The 22,101-nt window shown below is 43.5% G+C and overlaps 1 protein-coding gene across 2 annotated transcripts in view; it reads right to left on the bottom strand.

Annotated features, from left to right (window-relative positions):
* Positions 1–22,101, bottom strand: part of enah (ENAH actin regulator) — a gene marked incomplete at its 5' end in the record, with an annotated part of 112,419 nt that overhangs the window by 80,536 nt on the left and 9,782 nt on the right. For both annotated transcript variants that reach the window (XM_083642714.1, XM_083642715.1), the window contains one exon: positions 1,254–1,419. In XM_083642714.1, the coding sequence (XP_083498840.1) occupies positions 1,254–1,419 (166 nt within the window). The remainder of the gene's footprint in view (positions 1–1,253; positions 1,420–22,101) is intronic.

Raw genomic sequence — 22,101 nt, 5'->3', positions numbered from 1 at the left:
TAGAATTTCATGCTTAATTTAATTTAATATTTCTGCAAGAAATCTATTTCTAATCCAGAAATCTGTTTATATTCTTACAGAGTCTGGAAAAAACCCAAACTCCCAGAAGAAGACAGAAGGCTTTTTCGCCTGTCTAGTGCATCTTTTCAAATGTGCCAATGGTTGTCAATGGCCCAACAGTGTTTCCCACACTTTACGTGGGCTATTTGGCTACCCGTTTTAGCATTTTTCTTATCCATCCGAGAGAACGATGCCATATGTGATCGATTAACTACTTCCATTCTGCTATCGCAAGAAGGGTCCACCAGGTTTCCTACACACAAAACCTTGTGGCTGCCTGCCACAATATCAGCACTGACCACCACAATATCTATTTTGTCCACTCTTAATTGCCCAACTGCATGTAGCGCATTGATTTGCTGAGCCCTCTCTCTCTCTTGCTCTTTATCTCTCTCTCTCTCTCTCTCTCTCTCTCTCTCTCTCTCTCTCTCTCTCTCTCTCTCTCTCTCTCTCATCTATATTTTCTCTCTCTCTCTCTCATCTATATTTTCTCTCTCTCTCTCATCTATATTTTTAAATTATGTTATCTTTGAAACCTGAAAGGGTTAATACATAGAAGATTTGTTTGACAAATGGAACTTTTTAAAGTGGAGTACATTAGATTTTTTTGGTCATCCAGGTAATGTGATCCTTTATATATCATGTGATCCTTTATATATCAACAATATAAGAGTATACAAGAATAAGAAGCTCCCGTCCTCCCCAGTTTGGAGCACCAACAGAGGACTAAAGTGACTGTTTATAGTGAGGCTTCTTCAACAGCAGTGACCACTAACATATTCCAAGGCAAAAGAACATGATCTATTTTTCAATCAAGACTTATCTGCCACCTACAGCACCACAAGTGTCCAATTAGGGCTTGTACTATGGTCTGTTTAACAGGGCCATCTGGCTTCTGCAGGCGAAGACCAACACGCTGTTAATTGAAAGGGGGTAAATACAATTGTAAATACCGTTTCCTTGCATGATTTTGAAACTAACAACACTGGTTTGTCATGGAGGGCCATATTTCATTTGGAAAACTCAAAACAGCCGGTATATGACCACGGCTTGGCCTTTTCAATGTTAATGGAGATTGTGCCAGCTACATCATAACATGCTCATATTCTCCATACAGCTGACCTACTGAAAGCATCTTGTATTGCTTCCAGTGGGTTTGGTCCTTTAGGAGCCTCCCGTGCCCGCCCACTGACCTGATGGTCCTGGATCTTGCGTCCCACCACGCGGAAGGCGTTGTTGCCCGTGTGGTGGTAGATGTGGACTCGGCTGAAGCCCGTGGAGCCGCCGGCTGGGACCCACTTCTTATTGGCATCGTCGTACACCATGACAGCGGCTCGCGCCTGGCAGATACTCTGTTCACTGCAGGGAGAGGGAGGGGCAGACAGAGAGAGAGGGAGACGCCTTTGAGTCTCAAACAAAAACCAAAACCTGGAAAACTTCAACCAAACAACCGGATTTGAGTGTCAAGCAATGTCATGCGTTCCAACTGAGAAGTGATGATAATTCCAATAAATCACAGATATCAATGCTTACTTGATCATTATCCCAACTCTTGTCTTTGTTTTTCTCTTGCTTTACCTTTAAAGTAAACTTTGCAGACAGCATATATGTTGTATAAAAGCCTTAATGCTGTTCTAATAATGTTCTTTAGTGCAATTATACGTACAATGGTGATGCAACAGGTATGTATTGTATGTAGTACAGAGCAGAACGGTACAGATTGCCCCGTTGGGAATTATTGCTATGATAAAGAAGGCGTGGTTACATTTACATCTTTCTTCTGGTCTTCATGACCCTGCTACACACAGCCAGCCACACATTGTACAATTAATTGAACCACTGCAATACATTTATATAAAGAGAGGTTCCCCTTCATAACCCCACAGTGCATGCTCATAAATCAGTGTTTCTGATCCTTACCAACAGATAATACTGAAACTCGTGTTTGAGCTTGACTCCTACAATTCCCTTTAAAAACCACACGGCAAGAAGGAAAGACAGAGAGAAACTATGCCTGCGCCAAACAAGTCAGCAGTCTACATCCATGTCTGTCCAGACTCATACAAGCACAAATACAGCCCACAGTGCAGTCTTGTGGCCATTCAGTCTTATGGCACTTTAGGCAATGTTTGGGAGTACCTCAACAACACCGCCAATCATTTTCAACATGGGAAATGGTCCTACCCCAACAGCTTTTGAAGAAATTCCCTGAAGGCGTTCCTGACGTGTCACGTTAACTAGCATGAAACGGGTGCTCGAGAGGGCACAGTGACCTTGAACTTTGACCACCAAAATCTAATCAGTTCCTTGAATCCAAGTGGACGTTTGAGCCAAATTAGAGGAAATTCCATCAAGGCCTTCCTGAGATATTGCGTTAACGAGCCTCGGACTGATGGACGGATGGACGGACAACCTGAAAACATAATGCCTCTGGCCATGGTTGGTTATCACCGGCCGAGGCATGCAAATTAAGAGACGGGTAGGGAACAAGAGAGCCGGTCACAGGTAACAAGATATCAAGATAAAGAGAAGTATGGCTTGTGTTACTGTGTGTTCATGTTTTATAGTGAGTTTACACAGTGAGTTTATGTGAGATTTACATGTGCAAAAAACAACAAATTCATTTTATGGTCGTGCAGTTTCCCCTTCAAAATAAGTACAACCTGCTCAGTGTTTCCCACAGGATTTTGACCCCCCTAGGGGGGTGCGGGGGCATGCCCCCCCACGAGATTTTTTTAAACATTTTAAAGTAAAATGCATGAATTTGGTGTACTTTGAGAAAGCTTAAGAGCAAAATTAAAAGGCTAGATCTATGAAGAACATGTCATCATTACTGTGCTGTGGGTTTACAATGACAAATTAAATTTCTCCCTATAGGTCAGGGATACTCAACTTGCTTTGCCACTTTCGTGAAATGATAGAAGGCGAGGGGCCAGTTAATAAACAAACAATATACATTTTTCTGTAGCGGATTGTAGGTTTTTGGGGTGTCAGCCGGAGTTTAGGCTGACAGTGTTGTGCACACCGGATAGTTAGTTAGGTTAAGTTAGTTAGGTTAAGTACATACATAAGTGCCTGGGTAGCGAGCAGATGGCGGTATTTGACAATTTAGCAGCTAAATCATAGATTATTGAAAGATATTCCATATTCCAGACTGAAATGCTATAACAGAAGTATTGGCCAGAATGACATGAACATTTATTGGACACTTATTCAGCGGATATCTTGCATGTTGCGTTCAGGTGCACTGTAATTTTTTTTTTTTTTTTGTCAACATCTTATTGTGGCGGTCAAAATATTATTGTGGCGGCCCGCCACAAATTCCTTTATGTATGGGAAACACTGCTGCTCCATGGCTGCCTCTCTCCTTTTTGCCATCTCCCCCTGAATACCTTCATGATCTCGCTTGGACTTCAGTGACATTGCCAAGTTAACTGGTAATTGGATTCCGGCCTCGACTTTTCTGTCTTGTGTTATGTTGTGTAACGTTGCACGGCATCACGATCTAAACCTGCGTAGTAAAGAGCAAGAGACACATGGCTTTCTGTAGGCTGATGATTCTGTGTTCTACTTGATGAAATAAATAACACGCTGTTTGGGTCAATGAATTTGGTAAATGAATGAACACCAGAGACATTTAGTTGAGTTTGCTTCTCTTCTGTGGTTCTTTGAGAGCGCAGATCAATCTTCCTCCGCTCAGCTTTTATAGTGCAAATTATTTTTAGACTTCATTTCTGCCTCTCTATTTTAAGGACAACTCTGTATCTCAGCCATGTTCGGACCTTGTCATCAGAAGATAGCAGCTGATAATAGACCTTAAATGTATTCAGTCGCAGAGAGGAGAAGGGCGAAGAACATCAGTCCAAGCTAATGTCTCCTATGTCTATTTCTGTCTTTCAGCCTCCCTCCGTCACCTCTCCATACCTGTCATACTCTCTCCATTACTTTCTCTTTGTCACTTTACCTGACCACCTCTCTCTCTCTCTCTCTCTCTCTCTCTCTCTCTCTCTCTCTCTCTCTCTCTCTCTCTCTCTCTCTCTCTCTCTCTCTCTCTCTCTCTCTCTCTCTCTCTCTCTCTCTCTCTCTCTCTCTGTGCGCATGCGTTGGGTGAGTGGAGTGAACGTGGAGGAGTGAGTTTTACGAAGTGAGTGTTTCTCTATCTTTTTTCTCTCTAAATGCTGTAGATTGTTTTGTACAGTTTCTTACAGTGTTGGTTTGTAAATAGAGTGGCTTTAGGGGATTGTGTGTGTGTGTGGTCAGCCAGCATATTGCTGGTTGACAGGCGTAGCCACCGCTGGTATGGCGTTCACCAAACTTACCAGGAAACATGGCTTTAAAATAGCGCCTGGTTTTCCTTGTTCGGTAGAAGATTGTAGTTTGGCGGTTGGAGAAGTGGTGGGACACAGCAGCATTAAATCTGCTGCTAGAATGAATGGCGCGGTGGTGATTTTTGTTGATAGTATTGACAAAGTGAATCAAGTGGTCGAGTCAGGCGTGGTTATTGATGAAAAGTTTGTGTCAGTATCGCCGCTCACCACACCGTCAAAAAGAGTGACGGTTTCAAATGTACCGCCGTTTATCAGTGATGAATTTCTGGTAAAGGAACTCTCCAGATATGGGAAAATAGTTTCGCCTATCAGGAAACTGTCCTCTGGATGCAAATCGCCACTTTTGAAACACGTAGTTTCACATAGGCGACAGGTGCATATGATTTTAAATAAAAAAGACGAAGATTTGAATATGGTGTTTAAACTGAAGGTTGATGATTTTGATTATATGATTTTTGTCAACTCTGGGAATTTGAAATGTTTTGGCTGTGGGGAGGAGGGTCATTTAGCTCGGGCTTGTCCTCAAAAGCCTTCCTCCATTGATAAAACACAGAGTGAAAAAGCAGGAGGAAGCGCTCAGAGCGGTGACAACAGGCCAAGTACTAGTAAGGAAAGCCGTGTGATATTAGGAGGGGAACGGGGTCCAGACAATACAACTGAAATGCCCAAACAGAGTGAAACGTCTGGAAAAGAAAAAATAAATGATGATAAGACAGAAGGTGAACAGGTTGGGGTATCAAACAATGGAACTGTTGATGATGTAATGAGTGATGAAGAGGTTTTGATGGAGGAGGAAAATATGTGTAAGGTCGTTGCTGTGAAAAGAAAGATGGGAGAGAAAGCTGATGAAAGTGGCTCTAAGCAGCCTAAAAAGAAAGGGCCAAAAACTAGGTCAAAAGCCAGAAAGGAGGAAGAACTGTCAGAGGGTATAAGTATGGTGGGTGAGGGGGAGGAGGGCACCCAGCAAGGAGAAGAGACGGGGGAGGGTGGTGTAGACGGTCAGGATTGTGATGACTCTCAGTTGTCTGACTCACAGCAAGAGAATTTGTATGAAATGAAGCAGGTTAAGAAATTTTTGAAACAGACGAAAAATAAGCAAAATGTTGTCCTTGAGGATTTTTTTCCTGATAAAGTTTTGTTTCTACGGTCTGTTCAATTTCAGATGAGAGTCAGAGGAGATGAGGGTTATACAGATCCAGAGATTTACAGACTAAAGAAATATGTTACGAGTCTCAAGGAAGAACTAGATACAGAATGTGGAAACAGCATAAGATAAACTATCTCACTGTCTGGTTAATGTTTTGTTTGTGTTTTTTCTTTTCCACATTTTTCTTTATGAGCAATTTTAAAATCTCCACGCTCAATATAAATGGAGCAAGGGATATGGGAAAGAGGGCATGTCTTTTTGAGCTTGTCAAGTTAAAGTTCATTAGTGTCATGTTTGTTCAAGAAACACATAGTGACAGTATGAATGAGACTGACTGGAAGAAGGAGTGGGATGGTGAAATCATTTTAAGTCATTTAAGTAAAAATAGTGGTGGAGTAGCCCTCCTTTTTTCTAAAGATTTTTTACCACAATCGTATGTGGTAGAAGAAATAGTGAAAGGAAGATTGCTGGTTGTTAAAGCGAGATATGAATCTTTTACTTTGGTTTTTGTAAATGTATATGCTCCAAATGTAGGGGCTGACAGAGTTCAGTTGTTGGCTGATCTCAGTGTGGTGTTAAATCAGTGTGGGCCTGAGGAGGTTTTATTTCTGGGAGGAGATTTCAACTGCACAGAAAATGATAATGTAGATAGGAATCATGTTGAACCTCATGCTGCATCCAAACGTGCAATTAAACAACTGATAGAAGCTAATAGTTTAGTTGACATATGGAGAGAAATGCATAAGAAAGATAGACAGTATACATGGGTTCATTGTAGAGAATTATTTCTCACTATGGCACGTTTAGACCGTTTTTATTCTTTTCAACATCATTTCAGTATGTTCAGAGAATGCAGGATTATTCCTGTAGGGTTTTCAGACCACTCTATGGTAACATGTAATGTTTTTATTGCAAAAACTAAACAAAAGTCTGCTTACTGGCATTTTAACACTACTTTGTTATTAGATGCACATTTTAAAGAAACGTTTGTTTATTTTTGGAACATTTTTAAAACTAGGAAGAGTGAGTTCAATTCATTAAGACAGTGGTGGGACTATGGAAAGGTACAGATTAAGTTGTTTTGTCAAGAGTACACTCTCAATGTCTCTCGTGACATTGCTAAATCTATGAGAGATCTAGAGATTGAAATAGTGGAACTGCAGAGTTTTGTAGAGTCCACAGGAAATCGAGGTGGTTTTGAGAACCTCAAATCAAAAAAAGCCATGCTGGCTGACCTGCTGGGCACTAAGGCGCAGGGGGCTTTAGTCCGGTCTCGTTTTCAGAGTGATGCTATGATGGACTTACCTACAAAGTTTTTCTTCAGCCTGGAAAAGAAGAATGGGCAGAGCCGTTTCATACACGCTTTGAGATCATCCACAGGGCAGCTGCTGACTGGAGCCAGTGAGATTCGGCAGAGAGCTGTGAATTTCTATTCTCTTCTGTACAGCAGTGAGTACAGTGAGGATGAAGAGGAGTTTGAGTCATTCTGCAGTGGGCTGCCCTCAGTTTCAGAGGAGATGAATGAAGAGTTGGGAGGTCCTCTGACTACAGGGGAGCTGTTTACAGCACTGCAGAGCATGCAGGGGGGGAAGACCCCTGGTATTGATGGAATTCCACCAGAGTTCTATAAGACTTTCTGGGCTGAAGTGTGTGATGACCTCACTGAAGTCTTCACTGAATGTTTCAAGGACTCATGTCTACCTCAGAGCTGCAGGAGAGCAGTTTTGACGTTGTTACCAAAGAAAGGTGACCTACAGGAGATAAAGAACTGGCGTCCAGTCTCGTTGCTGTGTGCGGATTATAAAATGCTTTCCAGAGCCCTGTCAAATAGACTGAAAATGGTGATGGACCAGGTGATACACCGGACGCAAACATATTGTGTGCCCGGTAGGTCCATTGTTGACAATGTGTCATCAATTCGAGATGTTTTGGAAGTCTCTGGTTCACTGGGTTTTGATACTGGCCTGATTTCTCTAGACCAGGAAAAGGCATTTGACCGAGTTGAGCACCAATACCTGTGGAAGGTTTTGGAAAGGTTTGGCCTCAACTCTGGGCTTATTGCCAAGATTAAGGTTTTGTACGAAGACATTGAGAGTGTTTTGAAAATTAATGGTGTTTTGTGTAAGCCTTTCAAGGCATATAGAGGTGTGAGACAGGGTTGTTCAATGTCTGGTATGTTGTATGCTTTTTCAATTGAACCAATGTTACACAATTTGCGCAAGTATATTGATGGTATGTTTTTACCTGGGTTTAATGCACAAATTGTTTTATCTGCCTATGCAGACGATATTGTTGTTATTGTAAAAAATCAAGATGATGTCAACTGTGTTGGGAATATTGTGGAATGTTTCGGAAAACTTTCAGCCGCGAAAGTGAATTGGGCAAAAAGTGAAGCTGTTGCAGTTGGAGAATGGTCTACAGGTCTCCCTCTGTTGCCAGGAGGGTTAAATTGGAAAAGGGGAGGTTTCAAGTATTTAGGAGTCTTTTTAGGAGATGATCAAACTGTTGAGAAAAATTGGGAGGGAATGGTGGAAAAGGTGGAAGGGAGATTGAAAAAGTGGAGTTGGCTGCTGCCACACCTATCTTACAGAGGAAGAGTTCTAATTATTAACAATTTAGCAGCCTCCACACTCTGGCATAAGTTAGCATGTATGGAGCCCCCTGCTGGATTGTTAAAGAAATTACAATCAATTATGGTTAATTTTTTTTGGGATCGTTTACACTGGGTACCTCAAAGTGTGTTATATTTGCCAAAAGAGGAAGGAGGGCAGGGGTTAATCCACTTAGAGAGCAGAGTGGCTGCTTTTAGACTGCAGTTCATACAGAAATATCTCACAGGGGCTGATGATGTGATTTGGAGACCTCTTATGAGCACTATTTTGAAGAAGGTACAAGGTTTGGGTTTAGATGCCTCTTTGTTTTTGACTGACAGTGCTTTTAGGAGTATGAATGATCTGCCATTTTTTTATAAAGGACTGTTTAAAGCCTGGAATCTGTTTAGGTGGTGCAGGATGGAGCCTACAGCATCGTTGTTCTGGCTTCTGGAGGAGCCTTTAATTCATGGGGCCAGGTTGGACATTCAGGATGACGGAAAGCCTGGTCTCACTCGGAGGCTCTGCACAGCTGGGGCTGTTCAATTGAAAAATATAGTGGATGTTGCTGGACTGAGTTTTCATGATGTAGAAAAAGTGACCTCGTTGCTGGGTTCGAGGTCAAGCCGTCATACCAGAGACATTCTAAATGCATGGATTACAAAATTAACTACTGAGGAACTGGACATGTTACAAGACTATGTCAGAGGGACTGAGACTCCTAATGACAAGGATCCTTTCCCTGAGTTGGGTCTCAAAGTAGACCTGACTGGATTAACGGGACCTTTACTGGATTCAGATTCAAAGGAGCCGATGGACTTGTATGAGCTAAAGGGTAAAGACTTGTACAAGTGTTGTGTTGTTGCTTTGAATAAGAAAATGTTGAATGGAAGAAAAGACAATGTATGGAGAACAAAGCTGAAAGTGGCAGATGACTGTAAGCCCGTGTGGCGCGTGTTATATAAAGCCCCTCTGAACAAAAGGTCAGGTGACCTGCAGTGGAGAATTCTACATGGAGCTTTGGCAGTAAACTATTTTGTTTCAAAGATAAATCCAACTGTATCTGTTAAGTGTCTTTTTTGTCAGTCGACAGAGACAGTGTTTCATGTTTTTGTTGAATGTGAAAGACTTAAGGTGCTTTTTGCTGCTTTGAAAACTGTTTTTTTACAATGTAATGAGATTTGGACTGAAACTGGTTTTATTTTTGGCGCTGGGTACAATAAGAAGAATGCAGCAAAGTGGCAACTGCTGAATTTTGTAGTGGGGCAAGCTAAGTTGTCAGTTTATAAAACTAGGAAAAGTCAGATTGAAAACGGGTCAGGGCCGGATGTGCTGTGTTTGTTCATTGCACTGGTAAAGGCGAGAGTCAGAGTGGATTTCACTTTCTTCTCTATGATGAAGAATGTGGATCAGTTTATTTCACAGTGGTGCTGTTTTACAGCCATCTGTGATGTCTTTGAGGATGAGTTGGTTTTTAACTCTGTGTTTGCATAAGATTCAAAAAAAAATGTTGGACCTTGATTTGTTTTCCTTCATTGTGTGTGTGAGATAAAATGTGTCCTGTTTGATTGATTTTATTTATTTGTAATAAATGGTTTTGTAAAATCAAAAAATCTCTCTCTCTAGCTGTCTGGTGACTCTGAGTAATTATCTAGTTAAATTTATTGGCCATGTTCGTCAGGACCTATGGCTATGGGTAAACAAACAACATGCTCCCATTGCTTGTGCAGTGAGTAAAGCATTCAAACTTGGCCCCTCCTCCGCGGCTCAACAACACCATTAGCACACACCCCCTGTCCCTGACCGCAGTTGCTGGTTGGTTGCTACCTTTTTAAAGAGTCGTAAACACACCTGCTTGCCGCTATTCACCTTATGTACAGTAAAAGAGACCGTCTGGCTTGAGAGACTAACAGGAAGTGAAAACACAATCGGAAGTTCTGATTGTGTCTACACTTCCTGTGACTCATAAACCTAGTCTGACTCATATGTGAGTCAAACTAGGTTTGACCAGGTGAGTCAGAGTAGTCTGAGCAGGTAAAACAGCCGGCGTTTTGAACAGGAAGTCGTGACACAATGGGTCAAGTTGTCGGGGCTACATAAGGTGAATAGACCCATTTGGAGTGCACGTCACAGGGTTAGTTAGTTACGCATCGCGGTAACTGAAACTCTGAGGAAGCAAGTGAAGCCGAAACTAGAGAGATCCCCGGAATACAGGAAAAAGATGTCATAGAGTGCCATAGAGATACATAGAGAGAGATGTGCCATAGAGATGCTGGACTTTCCCACTAGGAATTATGACGAGGTACGGCACTGCAACTTTGTGATGTAGTTGGATCCTAGACCCATCCTGACAGTGAGTACGGGTCAGGAAGCCTCACCCCATTGAAGGAGTTAGCTTATTTGTGTAAGAAGGTAATCTGTCTGTCGCTGGTAAAGCTCTCAAATATGTGGAGGAGGCGTCCGGATCTTCCAGATTTCTATGACAGCTGAACCGCTAGCTGTCACTTTCTACAACCAGTTCGGCTCCGCCCACAAAATACGTAATCGCTGTTTACAAACATAAAAAGGGTCTATAGGCTGGGGCCCTAACCCTAAAGGTTGCAGGCCAGAACAGTAGACAATGAAATAATAAGAAAATAAGAAAATACAGGCAGAGGGCAGGGTCTCTGCAGATACATTAATACACCACACTTCTAGTGGAGGAAGTGATGATTGAGAGGGATTACTTTTCATGAGTCTACATTGTTGTTGTTGTTGTTGTTGTTGTTGTTGTTGTTGTTGTTGTTGTAGGAAAATGCTGCATAATATGCCTTTAAAGTAAATTCTATTATTTCTATTATGTTATCATTTCGGCATTCAGCAGACTTACAATGACTTTTCCTATCAGTAAGTTCTTTAAGAATTGTTTAAATATTGATAAGAAGTAGCAATTTTAGCTGCTACTATTGCATTAAATAAGAACAATCACTCTGGTTCACAAACAGTATAAACAACAGAGCAAGCACATCACAGACACCATGATATGGGATTGTGTGTGTGTGTGTGTGTGTGTGTGTGTGTGTGTGTGTGTGTGTGTGTGTGTGTGTGTGTGTGTGTGTGTGTGTGTGTGTGTACGGTGCATGTGTGTGTGTGTGTGTGTGTGTGTGTGTGTGTGTGTATGTGTGTGTGTGTGTGTGTGTGTGTGTGTGTGTGTGTGTGTGTGTGATGCAAGCACTGGGCAAGACCAGCGACGCTCTAGCAGCCGTGCACATACAACGTGCTTATTGAGCTGCCAGTGCCTTTCTGCAATTAATTCTCTATGGTAAGGACACGCTAAGCACGTTCCTCTTTCAAGGAGCGCAATTGGCGTTTAAGCGCTCTTGGCGGCTAGTGTGTTTTTGGGCAGAGCGCTCTGGGCGTGTCAAGCTGAGAAAAGTTCAACATTTGGAGGAAAAGTGCGCTGCTTACCCCTTCTCCTGCCAGGGGGATTTTCAACCTCCGCCGCTGCCAGAATTGCCAATAATCTGGCCTTCATGTTTACAGTGTGAACAATCAACAACACGCGACTGCAGGGAAAAACAAAACAAAGCAAACAAAAAGCCGCTCCGTGTGCTGTGTTTTGTGTGCAATGGAAGCGCTCTGGCGTTCACACACGTTGTGTCTGCAGCACGGGGCCTATGAGAGCAAAAAGTATGATAGACTGCAGGGAAGAAAACGCTAAATTATTCATTAGCATCTCCTCTCCTACTATTACTAATATGAGGCAGATATAGAGGGACAGAGATGGGGGAAAGAAGAGAGCACTTTGGCAATAGGCAGTTCACTGCAATATTGAAAACAATTTTATAGAAAGGGAGAGAGAGAGAGAGAGAGAGAGAAACACAGAGAGAGGGAGATACAGAGAGAGAGAGATACAGAGAGAGAGATAAAGAGAGAGGGAGAGAGAGAGATACAGAGAGAGGGAGAGAGAGAGATACAGAGAGAGGGAGTGTAAACACGAGATAGGAAAAGACAGGATACAATGGCTTAGGGAGAGGAAAAAGACACCCAAACAAGTGATGGCTGCCCAGGGGACGGTGATGAAAGTGAAGACAGATCCACTTCCACTGAGAGGGACACCATGTGTTTAAAAAAATACATGCATCAAGGTTGAGAATACTCGCGAATGAAGGGCTACTGAAAAGCAAAAACACTTGGGTGAATCTGAAGTGTGAATGCTGGCCCACACACACACACACACACACACACACACACACACACACACACACACACACACACACACACACACACAGCAGTTGCACCCCTCTCCTGCATGTGGGAACCTATGTGGATTGTTTACTTCTACTTAGAAGCAAGCAGTGCACAGACTCAAGGACAGACACATACAAACAACTTGCATCCACACCTATTTATACAGTCTATGATCCACACACACACACACACACACACAGTCCTTCACACATAATAATGTGTTTCATGCACTCAAACACTTTCACACGTCTGCTAACAGCTCCATTATGATAAGAGAAGCTGAACTGTGTTACAGCAGCACAGCTACAGTACAATAGTAGGTGGTTCACTCTCCATATTTCAAACACAGACCTCACAGATGAAAAGCTCCATTAAGAGGAAAGACATCAACAAAAGCATCAGCAGCATCATGGCTTCTATCCAACTTGCTAAATGTGAGCTAGAAATAAAGGTGGTGCTGGTAATAGAGAAAAGAAAGAAAGGCAGCATAATTACTTCATGGCTTGCTGCTCTGGTTAAGGATTCTATAGACAAATTATTAAACTCTTATATCTTTATTAAAGCAGGCAAAATGACTAAGAAACCAGTCTTCTTTTTAGCAATGGCCCATGGGGGCAGTGACAGTGGTAACATGCAGGGATGTAGGGGAGGGTAAACCCATCCATTTTTGTTGATAGTACGCATCACAATAAGTAGTAGTATCAAGTAGTGACTAATGCAAGTTATATGAAGGAACTGCTTTCCTGAAAATTTATTTCACACTCACTGCAAAAAAAATAAAAGTTGTCAAGTCAGTTTCCAGACCTATCTATCAAGCTTATTTCATATTTTGTAGTCAAATCATCTCGCATCACTGATAAGTGATAACCTTACTGATTTCAATACAGTTCACTTGATACATGTCAACATGACTTCTTTCAAGAAATCACCATAAAACAAAGCAAGAAACTTTCACCAAGACAATTTCACTTTTACCAAGTCAATTCCTGAAACAAGTTACAATATCCTGCAAAACAGTCAAATTTGTTGAAACCAGTCAAATTTGCCAATGTACTGAGATGATTGCACTCAATAAAATCCTAAAATAAGCTTGATAAGTCTGGATACAAAATACAAAAACAACATGTTTGTGTGTTTTTGCAGTGTATCGGTGGTTGTTTGCCCTGTGGTGAATGCCGGCTTAACCCAGCTTGTTATTTGCCTCACTGGTGACATGCGTACAGACTTCCACAGCTCCCCAGTACAACCACAGTCTTTAGTGATGCAGCACTGACTCTTGGCTTGAGGGAATTTTGATGATAGCTGTGGAGGAAAGAGCTTCCTGTTCACTTCCCCAACCCCACTTTTCCCAGCAGGGGATTCAAACCTGTGGCATTTTGGTTAGAAACTGGCTTCTCTAACACAGCGCTGTCACGACACCAGAAGCTTGACTTGCATAACTGACATTGGCAAACAAGAAAAACCATCAGAGACCAACCACTGTGAACTACCACATTATTTTTTTTAAGTTATGTTTCCACAATTTGACAGCATTGTAGTCGGTTGGATGTCTGTTTTGTTGACTCTGTAACCAAAACAGTTCCATACTTGGCTCGTAGCACCAGTCTAGTGACAACACCAACCCTTATGCTACTGCCATCAATAAAGACACCAGTATCCACTGTCTCTGAGCTCACTGTGCCACACAACCACCAAGCTCTCAGCAATAGAGGTGGTCCAACGACCAATGAAATGTTAGGATGAGTCCAACATGGTGAGAGGAGGAGGAAGGGAGGCCAATCAAAGAAGCCAATTTGAACCATCGGATCCAAGTGAAGAACATTATGTGTTGCATTGCAGCATGTTTGGTTGAGTGTGGCAGCCTGGTTTGGTCAAATGAGATGTGTGTTGCATTGCAGCATGTTTGGTTGAGTGTGGCAGCCTGGTTTGGTCAGATCAGATGTGTGTTGCATTGCAGCATGTTTGGTTGAGTGTGGCAGCCTGGTTTGGTCAGATGAGATGTGTGTTGCATTGCAGCATGTTTGGTTGAGTGTGGCAGCCTGGTTTGGTCAGATCAGATGTGTGTTGCATTGCAGCATGTTTGGTTGAGTGTGGCAGCCTGGTTTGGTCAGATCAGATGTGTGTTGCATAGCAGCATGTTTGGTTGAGTGTGGCAGCCTGGTTTGGTCAGATCAGATGTGTGTTGCATTGCAGCATGTTTGGTTGAGTGTGGCAGCCTGGTTTGGTCAGATCAGATGTGTGTTGCATTGCAGCATGTTTGGTTGAGTGTGGCAGCCTGGTTTGGTCAGATCAGATGTGTGTTGTGTTGCAGCATGTTTGGTTGAGTGTGGCAGCCTGGTTTGGTCAGATCAGATGTGTGTTGCATTGCAGCATGTTTGGTTGAGTGTGGCAGCCTGGTTTGGTCAGATCAGATGTGTGTTGCATTGCAGCATGTTTGGTTGAGTGTGGCAGCCTGGTTTGGTCAGATCAGATGTGTGTTGCATTGCAGCATGTTTGGTTGAGTGTGGCAGCCTGGTTTGGTCAGATCAGATGTGTGTTGCATTGCAGCATGTTTGGTTGAGTGTGGCAGCCTGGTTTGGTCAGATGGGATGTCGGAGGACAAACCTTGTTCTCATACCAGAGAAAGAATTGGTGCTTCAAGACCGTTGGAGTGACTACAGCCTCGGCCTGCAGTGTTTTAACTGACAAAGTGACAAACTGTCACCGCAGTGTGTGTGCGTGTATGTGTGTGTGTGTGTGTGTGTGTGTGTGTGTGTGTGTCAAAAATCATGTTTTTTTGGTTGCTTGTTTTGTATCGTAAATGTACTGCAGTTTGTTTGTGTTCATTTGTGCCTCTGAGTGATATGTATGTGTATGAATGTGTTATGTACTCTGTGTGTGTGTGTGTGTGTGTGTGTGTGTGTGTGTGTGTGTGTGTGTGTGTGTGTACCCTCCATGTCTTTGTGACCACAGCGAGCTAAAAGCTAGAGACATAATAAAGGGTAAATCCCCTCAAAACAACTCTGTCGTGTAGCGCAGAGAGAAGCCAACATGACACAGCCGCTTCTCCTCGTTGGTCCATTCACTCTTAAAAATGATTCTTGCTGACATTTATAGTCTAGTTTATAGTTTAGTTATTGTTTCTTCAGACACCAGGCATCATGGAGGAAATAATCTCTATTTATCCCTCATCATCCACTTTAAAAATGGCCTGTTAGCATCATTAGCATTCCATTCTGTGCGATGCCCCTTTGTTTTTGCTGCGTCAGGGATACGATTTGAGAAACAAATAGAGTGAAATGTGAATCCAGGAGTATCAGTGCAATTAGTTTAAAGTACTTGACTGGAGTAATCTAGCTGTTGACCCCCCTCATCTCCTTGTTAACCCGTCCTCTATACACATCCATTCCAGGCTCTCTCTCCCTCCTCCCTTCACTACACCACTGTTCTCCACTGAGCCAACTTTCTGCCCGTCTGTCGCCATGTCAGCATGCTTGCCTGTCTTTCAGATATAGCCCATACTAGGGGTATCAAAACTAATCGTTTATAATCGATGCATCGCGATGCGGACGTGTCGCGATGCATTGAATCGGATCGTTGACAGATAATCACTGAATCGTTTATGTTTAAATGTATGTTGTTGACATTCAGATTTTAAAGGACAAAAAAAGGAGTTGATATTTATCTGACTGCTTGTATTGATGGATGAAAAAGTAGTTATGTGCAGTAATAATAGAAAATTGAGGATGTGATACTTGGAGCTGCAAAACTTGGAGTTGTATCGAGATGCATCGTGGAATCGAATCGAATCATTGACAAGATGAATCGTAATCGAATGGAATCGTGAGGCCAGTGAAGATTCACAGCCCTAGCCCATACCATGACGACGCTGCCGTGGTTGCTAGATTTGTGATGCAACTGGAAAGCGTCTATTGAAACAGAGAAACAGACCCACTCAGACTCATTTTACCAACCACAGCAGATGAAATGAATTCCATATTTACAAGCCACTTAAACTATATTACCAGCAAATTCCTGTCTGGTATGCAAAAGATGCTGGCTGTTTCCTGACCAGAGTGTTTGGGTGAGTAGGCAAGCAACCAGCCACAACCTAAATTTAATCAGATACCAAACCAAACATAATCTATACCAAACGCACACATGCAAGCACGCACATGGACACACACACACGTACACACACACACACACACACACACACACACACGTACACACACACACACACGCACAACCTGCAAAACTGATAATAGGAATGGAGAATGGGATATGAGATGAGAATATTTTCATCCCCTTCATTAATGTTAATGAGTCTCTCAGTTTAAAACTGTTCCGACTTCAAAGGGGAGCGACATGATGTCACATCCTGCCAGGATGAGAGGGGGGGGGGGGGGTGGGTGTGTAGAGAGAGAGAGAGAGATGAGAGGGGGGAGGTGAGGCTGGGTGTGTAGAGAGAGAAAGAGAGAGAGAGAGCTGTAGAGCGATGAAGTGAGTGAGGAAGAGGAAGAGCAGAGGAAGATAGGGGTGAGGTGAGGCTGGGTGTGTAGAGAGATAGAGAGAGCTGTAGAGCGATGAACTGAGTGAGGAAGAGGAAGAGCAGAGGAAGATAGGGGGGATTCACAGAATAACACGTCTTGGCCAGCATATACTTATGCAACCTAGTCCTTGTGATGTGTCTGGACAGGACAAAAGGCTTGGAAGGCATCATGCCATCTACTCTCTGCATCCAGGGTTCCCACACATGTTCATGTCAAAAGCCACTTTCAGACATGAACTCTGGACTATGTCTGTTGAATCAGGTCTGGACATTCCCCACAGTTACCCTTTCATGCAAGAGGCATTGTTGTTGTCACCCATGAGGAGATCCTCCGGTGTTCTGTAATATAATTTATTTCAGAAACCAATTCTCCACTCCATGAAAAAACCTTCAACGCATTATTAAGGCGATAGGAATAGAATTGAAAACGTTTGGTGGAGATGTGGTAAAAAAGTGAGCGCCTGTTTGCACAGCGCACAAGTCGGCTGCCAAATAGTGGTCGCGGTAACGTTAACCGCTGGAAAAGGCGAATATATAGCCCAACTGTGTGATCACAGTGTGATCACAGCAGACATTTTTGTGCATTCGCTTTTGATTGTGCTGATTTGGATTAAATTCACTGCTTCGCTGCTTAGGCCAAATTTATGTAACCAGATGATTAAGCCAAAGTTATGTATAAAGGCTGTATACATTTGCCAGGGGCGGAGCGACCCTATCAGCCCAGAGGGGGCGAAGCTCTTAGGGGGGCCCCATCAAAAAAAAAAAAAAAAAAAAAAAAAAAAAAAAAAATTTTTTTGAAGGCCAGGCCAGGCCGTAGGGCCGGTTCCAGAACAAGATGACTAGGGGTGCATCCTAGATAGGAAGGGGTGCAGATGCCCGGCCAAAGGCCGGGCCCACTCAGGTGGCCGGCCAAAGGCCGGCCGCCCGAAAAATTTGACATGTTATTTTACTAAAAATAATGCATTTGACCATCATTTCAAGTAGAATGATACCACCCAAGCAAGAATATTTCAAGTGTTTCAAGTGCTTTACTGAAATATTTGGACCATATAATGATAATACAATTATCTCAACCTTAAAAGGTTACATATAGGTGCCAAAAAGCCATAAAATCACATCAAAGAACAAAGAAAAACAACAACTATAATTCAAGTTTAAACAGTAAGTGTGCAGCTGTAGCATTTATAAAAAAAAAAAAAAAAATTTTTTTTTTTACTTTTCAACTGAGCATGCAGACAAATAAGGGTGCAATGCATGCTTTTGCACCCCCGTAGAACCGGGCCTGCCAGGCCGCGAAGAAAAATGTGCCTTTTTTGCATGTTTGAATCGGTTTTAGCCATATTTAGTGGAATATCTCATTTTAAACACACCAATGTTATTGTCTATTGATTGAATTCCTCTCAGACTCACACCACTGACTTTATTACCGTAAATAAAGTCATTTTAAGTCACAACTGTAAAATAGCTGATAGCCCCTATATCCGAAAACACAATTTGTCACTCATTGAGCCAAGTAATATTATGTCCAAGAAAGACTACAGTGAAGCCACTTTACAGACAAGCTTGTTCTGAAGAAGAAAAATAAAAACACAGGTTGCCAGCCAGGTGGCCTGGCCTGCAAAAAAAAAAAAAAAAAAAAAAAAAATTTGATGGGCCCCCGACGAGTGGGCCCGTGGCGGCCGCACCCTCTGCCCCGGCGTACGCTCCGCTACTGACATTTGCATATTAATGAGGGAAGACTAATTGTCTTTTAGATACTACTGTATAACTCCTTAATGCTTTAAGACAGTGGTGCTGTGGGTTCTCAAACATTTTCATCTCAAGGAGCCCTAAACTGACACAAATTGGACCAGCCCATTTGATCAGATTCTGTCGCAGCGTCCCACATCGGACAAGAGTTTTGCTTTTACTGTAGATGTTTGATCATAGAAAGTGTATGAAAGCCATGACCAACATAGTCACACATTATGTCAGTGTTTGACTTATGGATGGAAGTATAGTGAAAACAAATGACTCTCCTTTTTGCTGGGGACACCCTGGAACCCCCTCAAGGATCCCAGTAGCCTAATTCATCAGTAACACACTTGTAGTATGAACTCTGTATGTTAAGATACAGAGTTCATACTACAAGTGTGTTACGTGGAGTATGCTGATTGCTGACATCAAAATATTTGCTCTTCAACGCATGAATTAGCTTAACGAATGACCTCATTAACATAACTGCTCATATTTAACACATTGAGTGCCAAGGACGTCTGTGCACGTCCTAAAAAAAAGTAACGAGGAGTGCCAAGGACGTCTGTGGACGTCCTAAAATCATAATTCATATTATTCCATAATTCTGCTGTTTAAGGTCGTACCTAGCCAGTGAGCATGAATCCCTTCAAGGGATCACACGGCGCCACCTTAAACATCGTCACGGAAGCTGCGCCACCCACCTCAGATCCTTTACTTTGTGCAGGAGAAAGCGGAGAAAGCCGTGATCAAAGAGGAAACCGATGCATGCTTCAGCCAGAGCCGGTACAGATTGCTCTGTCTGCAGCGGAGAGTGGGCTCGGCTGCATCCGCGCTCACAACTGAGCTCTTATGCTTCTATCTATCTCCACACGATTTCCTGCCAGAAAGCCAGCATCTGAAGCCGAACGGCCAAGCCTTTTCGTTCAGTCGCGTTTGCCAGCGCGCATCATTTCCTTGATGCGCGCTGGGATCTGTCCGGGGCAAAAACGGAGTCGAGAAAACAAACTCTGTGCGTGTGGGAGGAGCCCGCAGCTCAGAGGTGGAGAGCGGGGGGGGGGGGAGAGGGGGGGGGGGGGGCACGCAGGCTGCACAGAAACCACACTACGCCACCACATCAGAAAACACCAGCCAGAGTCAGTGAATGTGCTCGAAATTAGAGTGCAAAAGGTATTCATAAAAGTGACTATATCTTGGAAAGTAAAAAAAAACGACAGAAAACCCTTGAAAGTGCACTTTTTTCAGAGGCTGCCATTTCATAATGGAACTGTCTAGAAACAAAAAAAATTCTTTGGAAGAAGCAGGAGTGTTCAATGTTTCATTAAAGTCCAGCCCCGTCAATATAGCCATAATAGAAAAAATTATATAGCTGTTTTCAACTGAATGGAAGTGAATCTGGCACAGGCTGCAGACAATTTTACTGAAGCGCTGTGGCACTCAATGTGTTAATATAGTGGGGACAAAAAAGAGGGAAAACAATCATCCATGTTTAGACTCCATGTTGCATGGTACTGTAGGGGGGTCATAGACTCCATGTTGCATGGTACTGTAGGGGGGTCATCTTGCGAGGCAGTATGTGACATTTATAGGGCAATCTAATAAAGACCTTGTTTTAAAAGACACAAATCTACTCTCGTAAAATGACAATTATGGCCCTCTGTTGATACGCAACAAGCTGTCTCGTCGAGTTTTGATTCACTTTGTGAACTTTTGGGGGGATTTTGGGGGGATTTTCTCCACCTCCATTCCTCTCCCAATTATTTGTGGAACTTTATTGAACTTTCAGGGGTATTTTGGCCTTGAGCACATGTTCATCTCCTCGTCTGTATATGAAACACCTCAGTCGTGACTCGCTCTATCAACCCCTCCTCTATTCTGCCATGACACTCTCTTTTACTACTTCCTCCGTTTCCTATCGGACAGACAACATGACTGAAATGTCTGTATGGCCACGCCGCACACGCACACACAGACACACACACACACACACACACACACACACACACACACACACACACATACTGATGCACGCACACATGCACACACACACACACACACACAGATACACGTACTGATGCATGCACACATACACATGCACACACACACACACACAGACACACACGGATGCACGCACACATGCACGCACACATGCACACACACACACACACACACACACACAGACGGACGCACACACACATGCACACACACACACACACACACACACATACTGATGCACGCGCACACACAGTGTATCCCAGGACCCTGTGTTTAAGAGAGAGAAGTCAGTCAAGTTGTATTAATTGTCTGAGTCTTTTTGGCTGCTGTAAGAGACTGGATTGGTTAAACAGTGGACACATTACAAAAGCCTTTCCTTCTCTCTGCCTCCATCCCTCTCCCTCCTCCTCTAGATCCATCCCTCTCCCTCCTCCTCTAGATCCAGACATTTGCCGTTTTTGGCTTTACCGGGCAACAATAAACTGACGCTCTGCTCTGAAAAGGGCCTGAGTCAGCTTTTTCCAAGCTGGGGGAGGATGAAAATCCTGTAAAGCTGAAACAAAACATTCAAGCGGAACCATATATATTCTTAGAGGAGGCTTTTCTGAGCTAGGGTGTGGAACCCATGGGGAGATCCTCATGTGAAAATGGAGGAGAGAGGGGAGGGGAGAGGTTTGTCTGGGGAGGAGGAGTGCAGCTGGGTTCAGAGGAGAGGAGGTTTGTCCGCGGAGGAGGAGTGCAGCTGGGTTCAGAGGAGAGAGGTGTCCAGGGAGGAGGAGTGCAGCTGAGGAGAGAGGAGAGGAGGTTTGCCCGCGGAGGAGGAGTGCAGCTGAGTTCAGAGGAGAGAGGTGTCCAGGGAGGAGGAGTGCAGCTGGGTTCGGACGGAAGGAGCTTCAGGATGGAGGAGCTCTGGGGAGAATCCCGTCCACATCTGCGTCCTCCCTCCATCTCTCCTCTCGCTCTCTATCCAACTCTTCAATTTGCTCCTCCTCGCTTCTCAATCAATTTCTCTCTCTCTCTCTCTCTCTCTCTCTCTCTCTCTCTCTCTCTCTCTCTCTCTCTCTCTCTCTCTCTCTCTCTCTCTCTCTCTCTCTCTCTCTCTCTCTCTCTCTCTCTCTCTCTCTCTCTCTCTCTCTCTGCTGCTTGGCCCCTCCCACTGCCTCCTCTTTCTCCATTCCCCCCGCCGCTCTGTCTCCCTCTGGCAGACTCTCTCCCTCTCATTCTCCATCTCTGGCTCGTTAATCAAGCATCACTTGTGGTGTGGTGCAGATCGGAGCGTGTTCTGTGCTGTGCTTCCAGCCCATATGGAAGTCATCAGAGAGGGAGGACCAGGAGAGGCCCCACAGACAGGAGAAAGTCTGAGGAGGAAAGTGGTGCCGTCAAGTAAGGCTTGCTATCAGAAAACCAATGGGGCAGGAAACTCACTTTTCGTAAAGTAGGGTGACAATTTCAGATGGTTTCATAGCAGCCATAGATTTTAACTGT

This window comes from Poromitra crassiceps (genome assembly GCF_964638095.1).
Source record: "Poromitra crassiceps genome assembly, chromosome: 9".
Lineage (NCBI taxonomy): Eukaryota > Metazoa > Chordata > Actinopteri > Beryciformes > Melamphaidae > Poromitra > Poromitra crassiceps.
The sequence above is the reverse complement of the archived record's forward strand: the minus strand, read 5'-3'. Positions and strand labels throughout refer to the sequence as shown.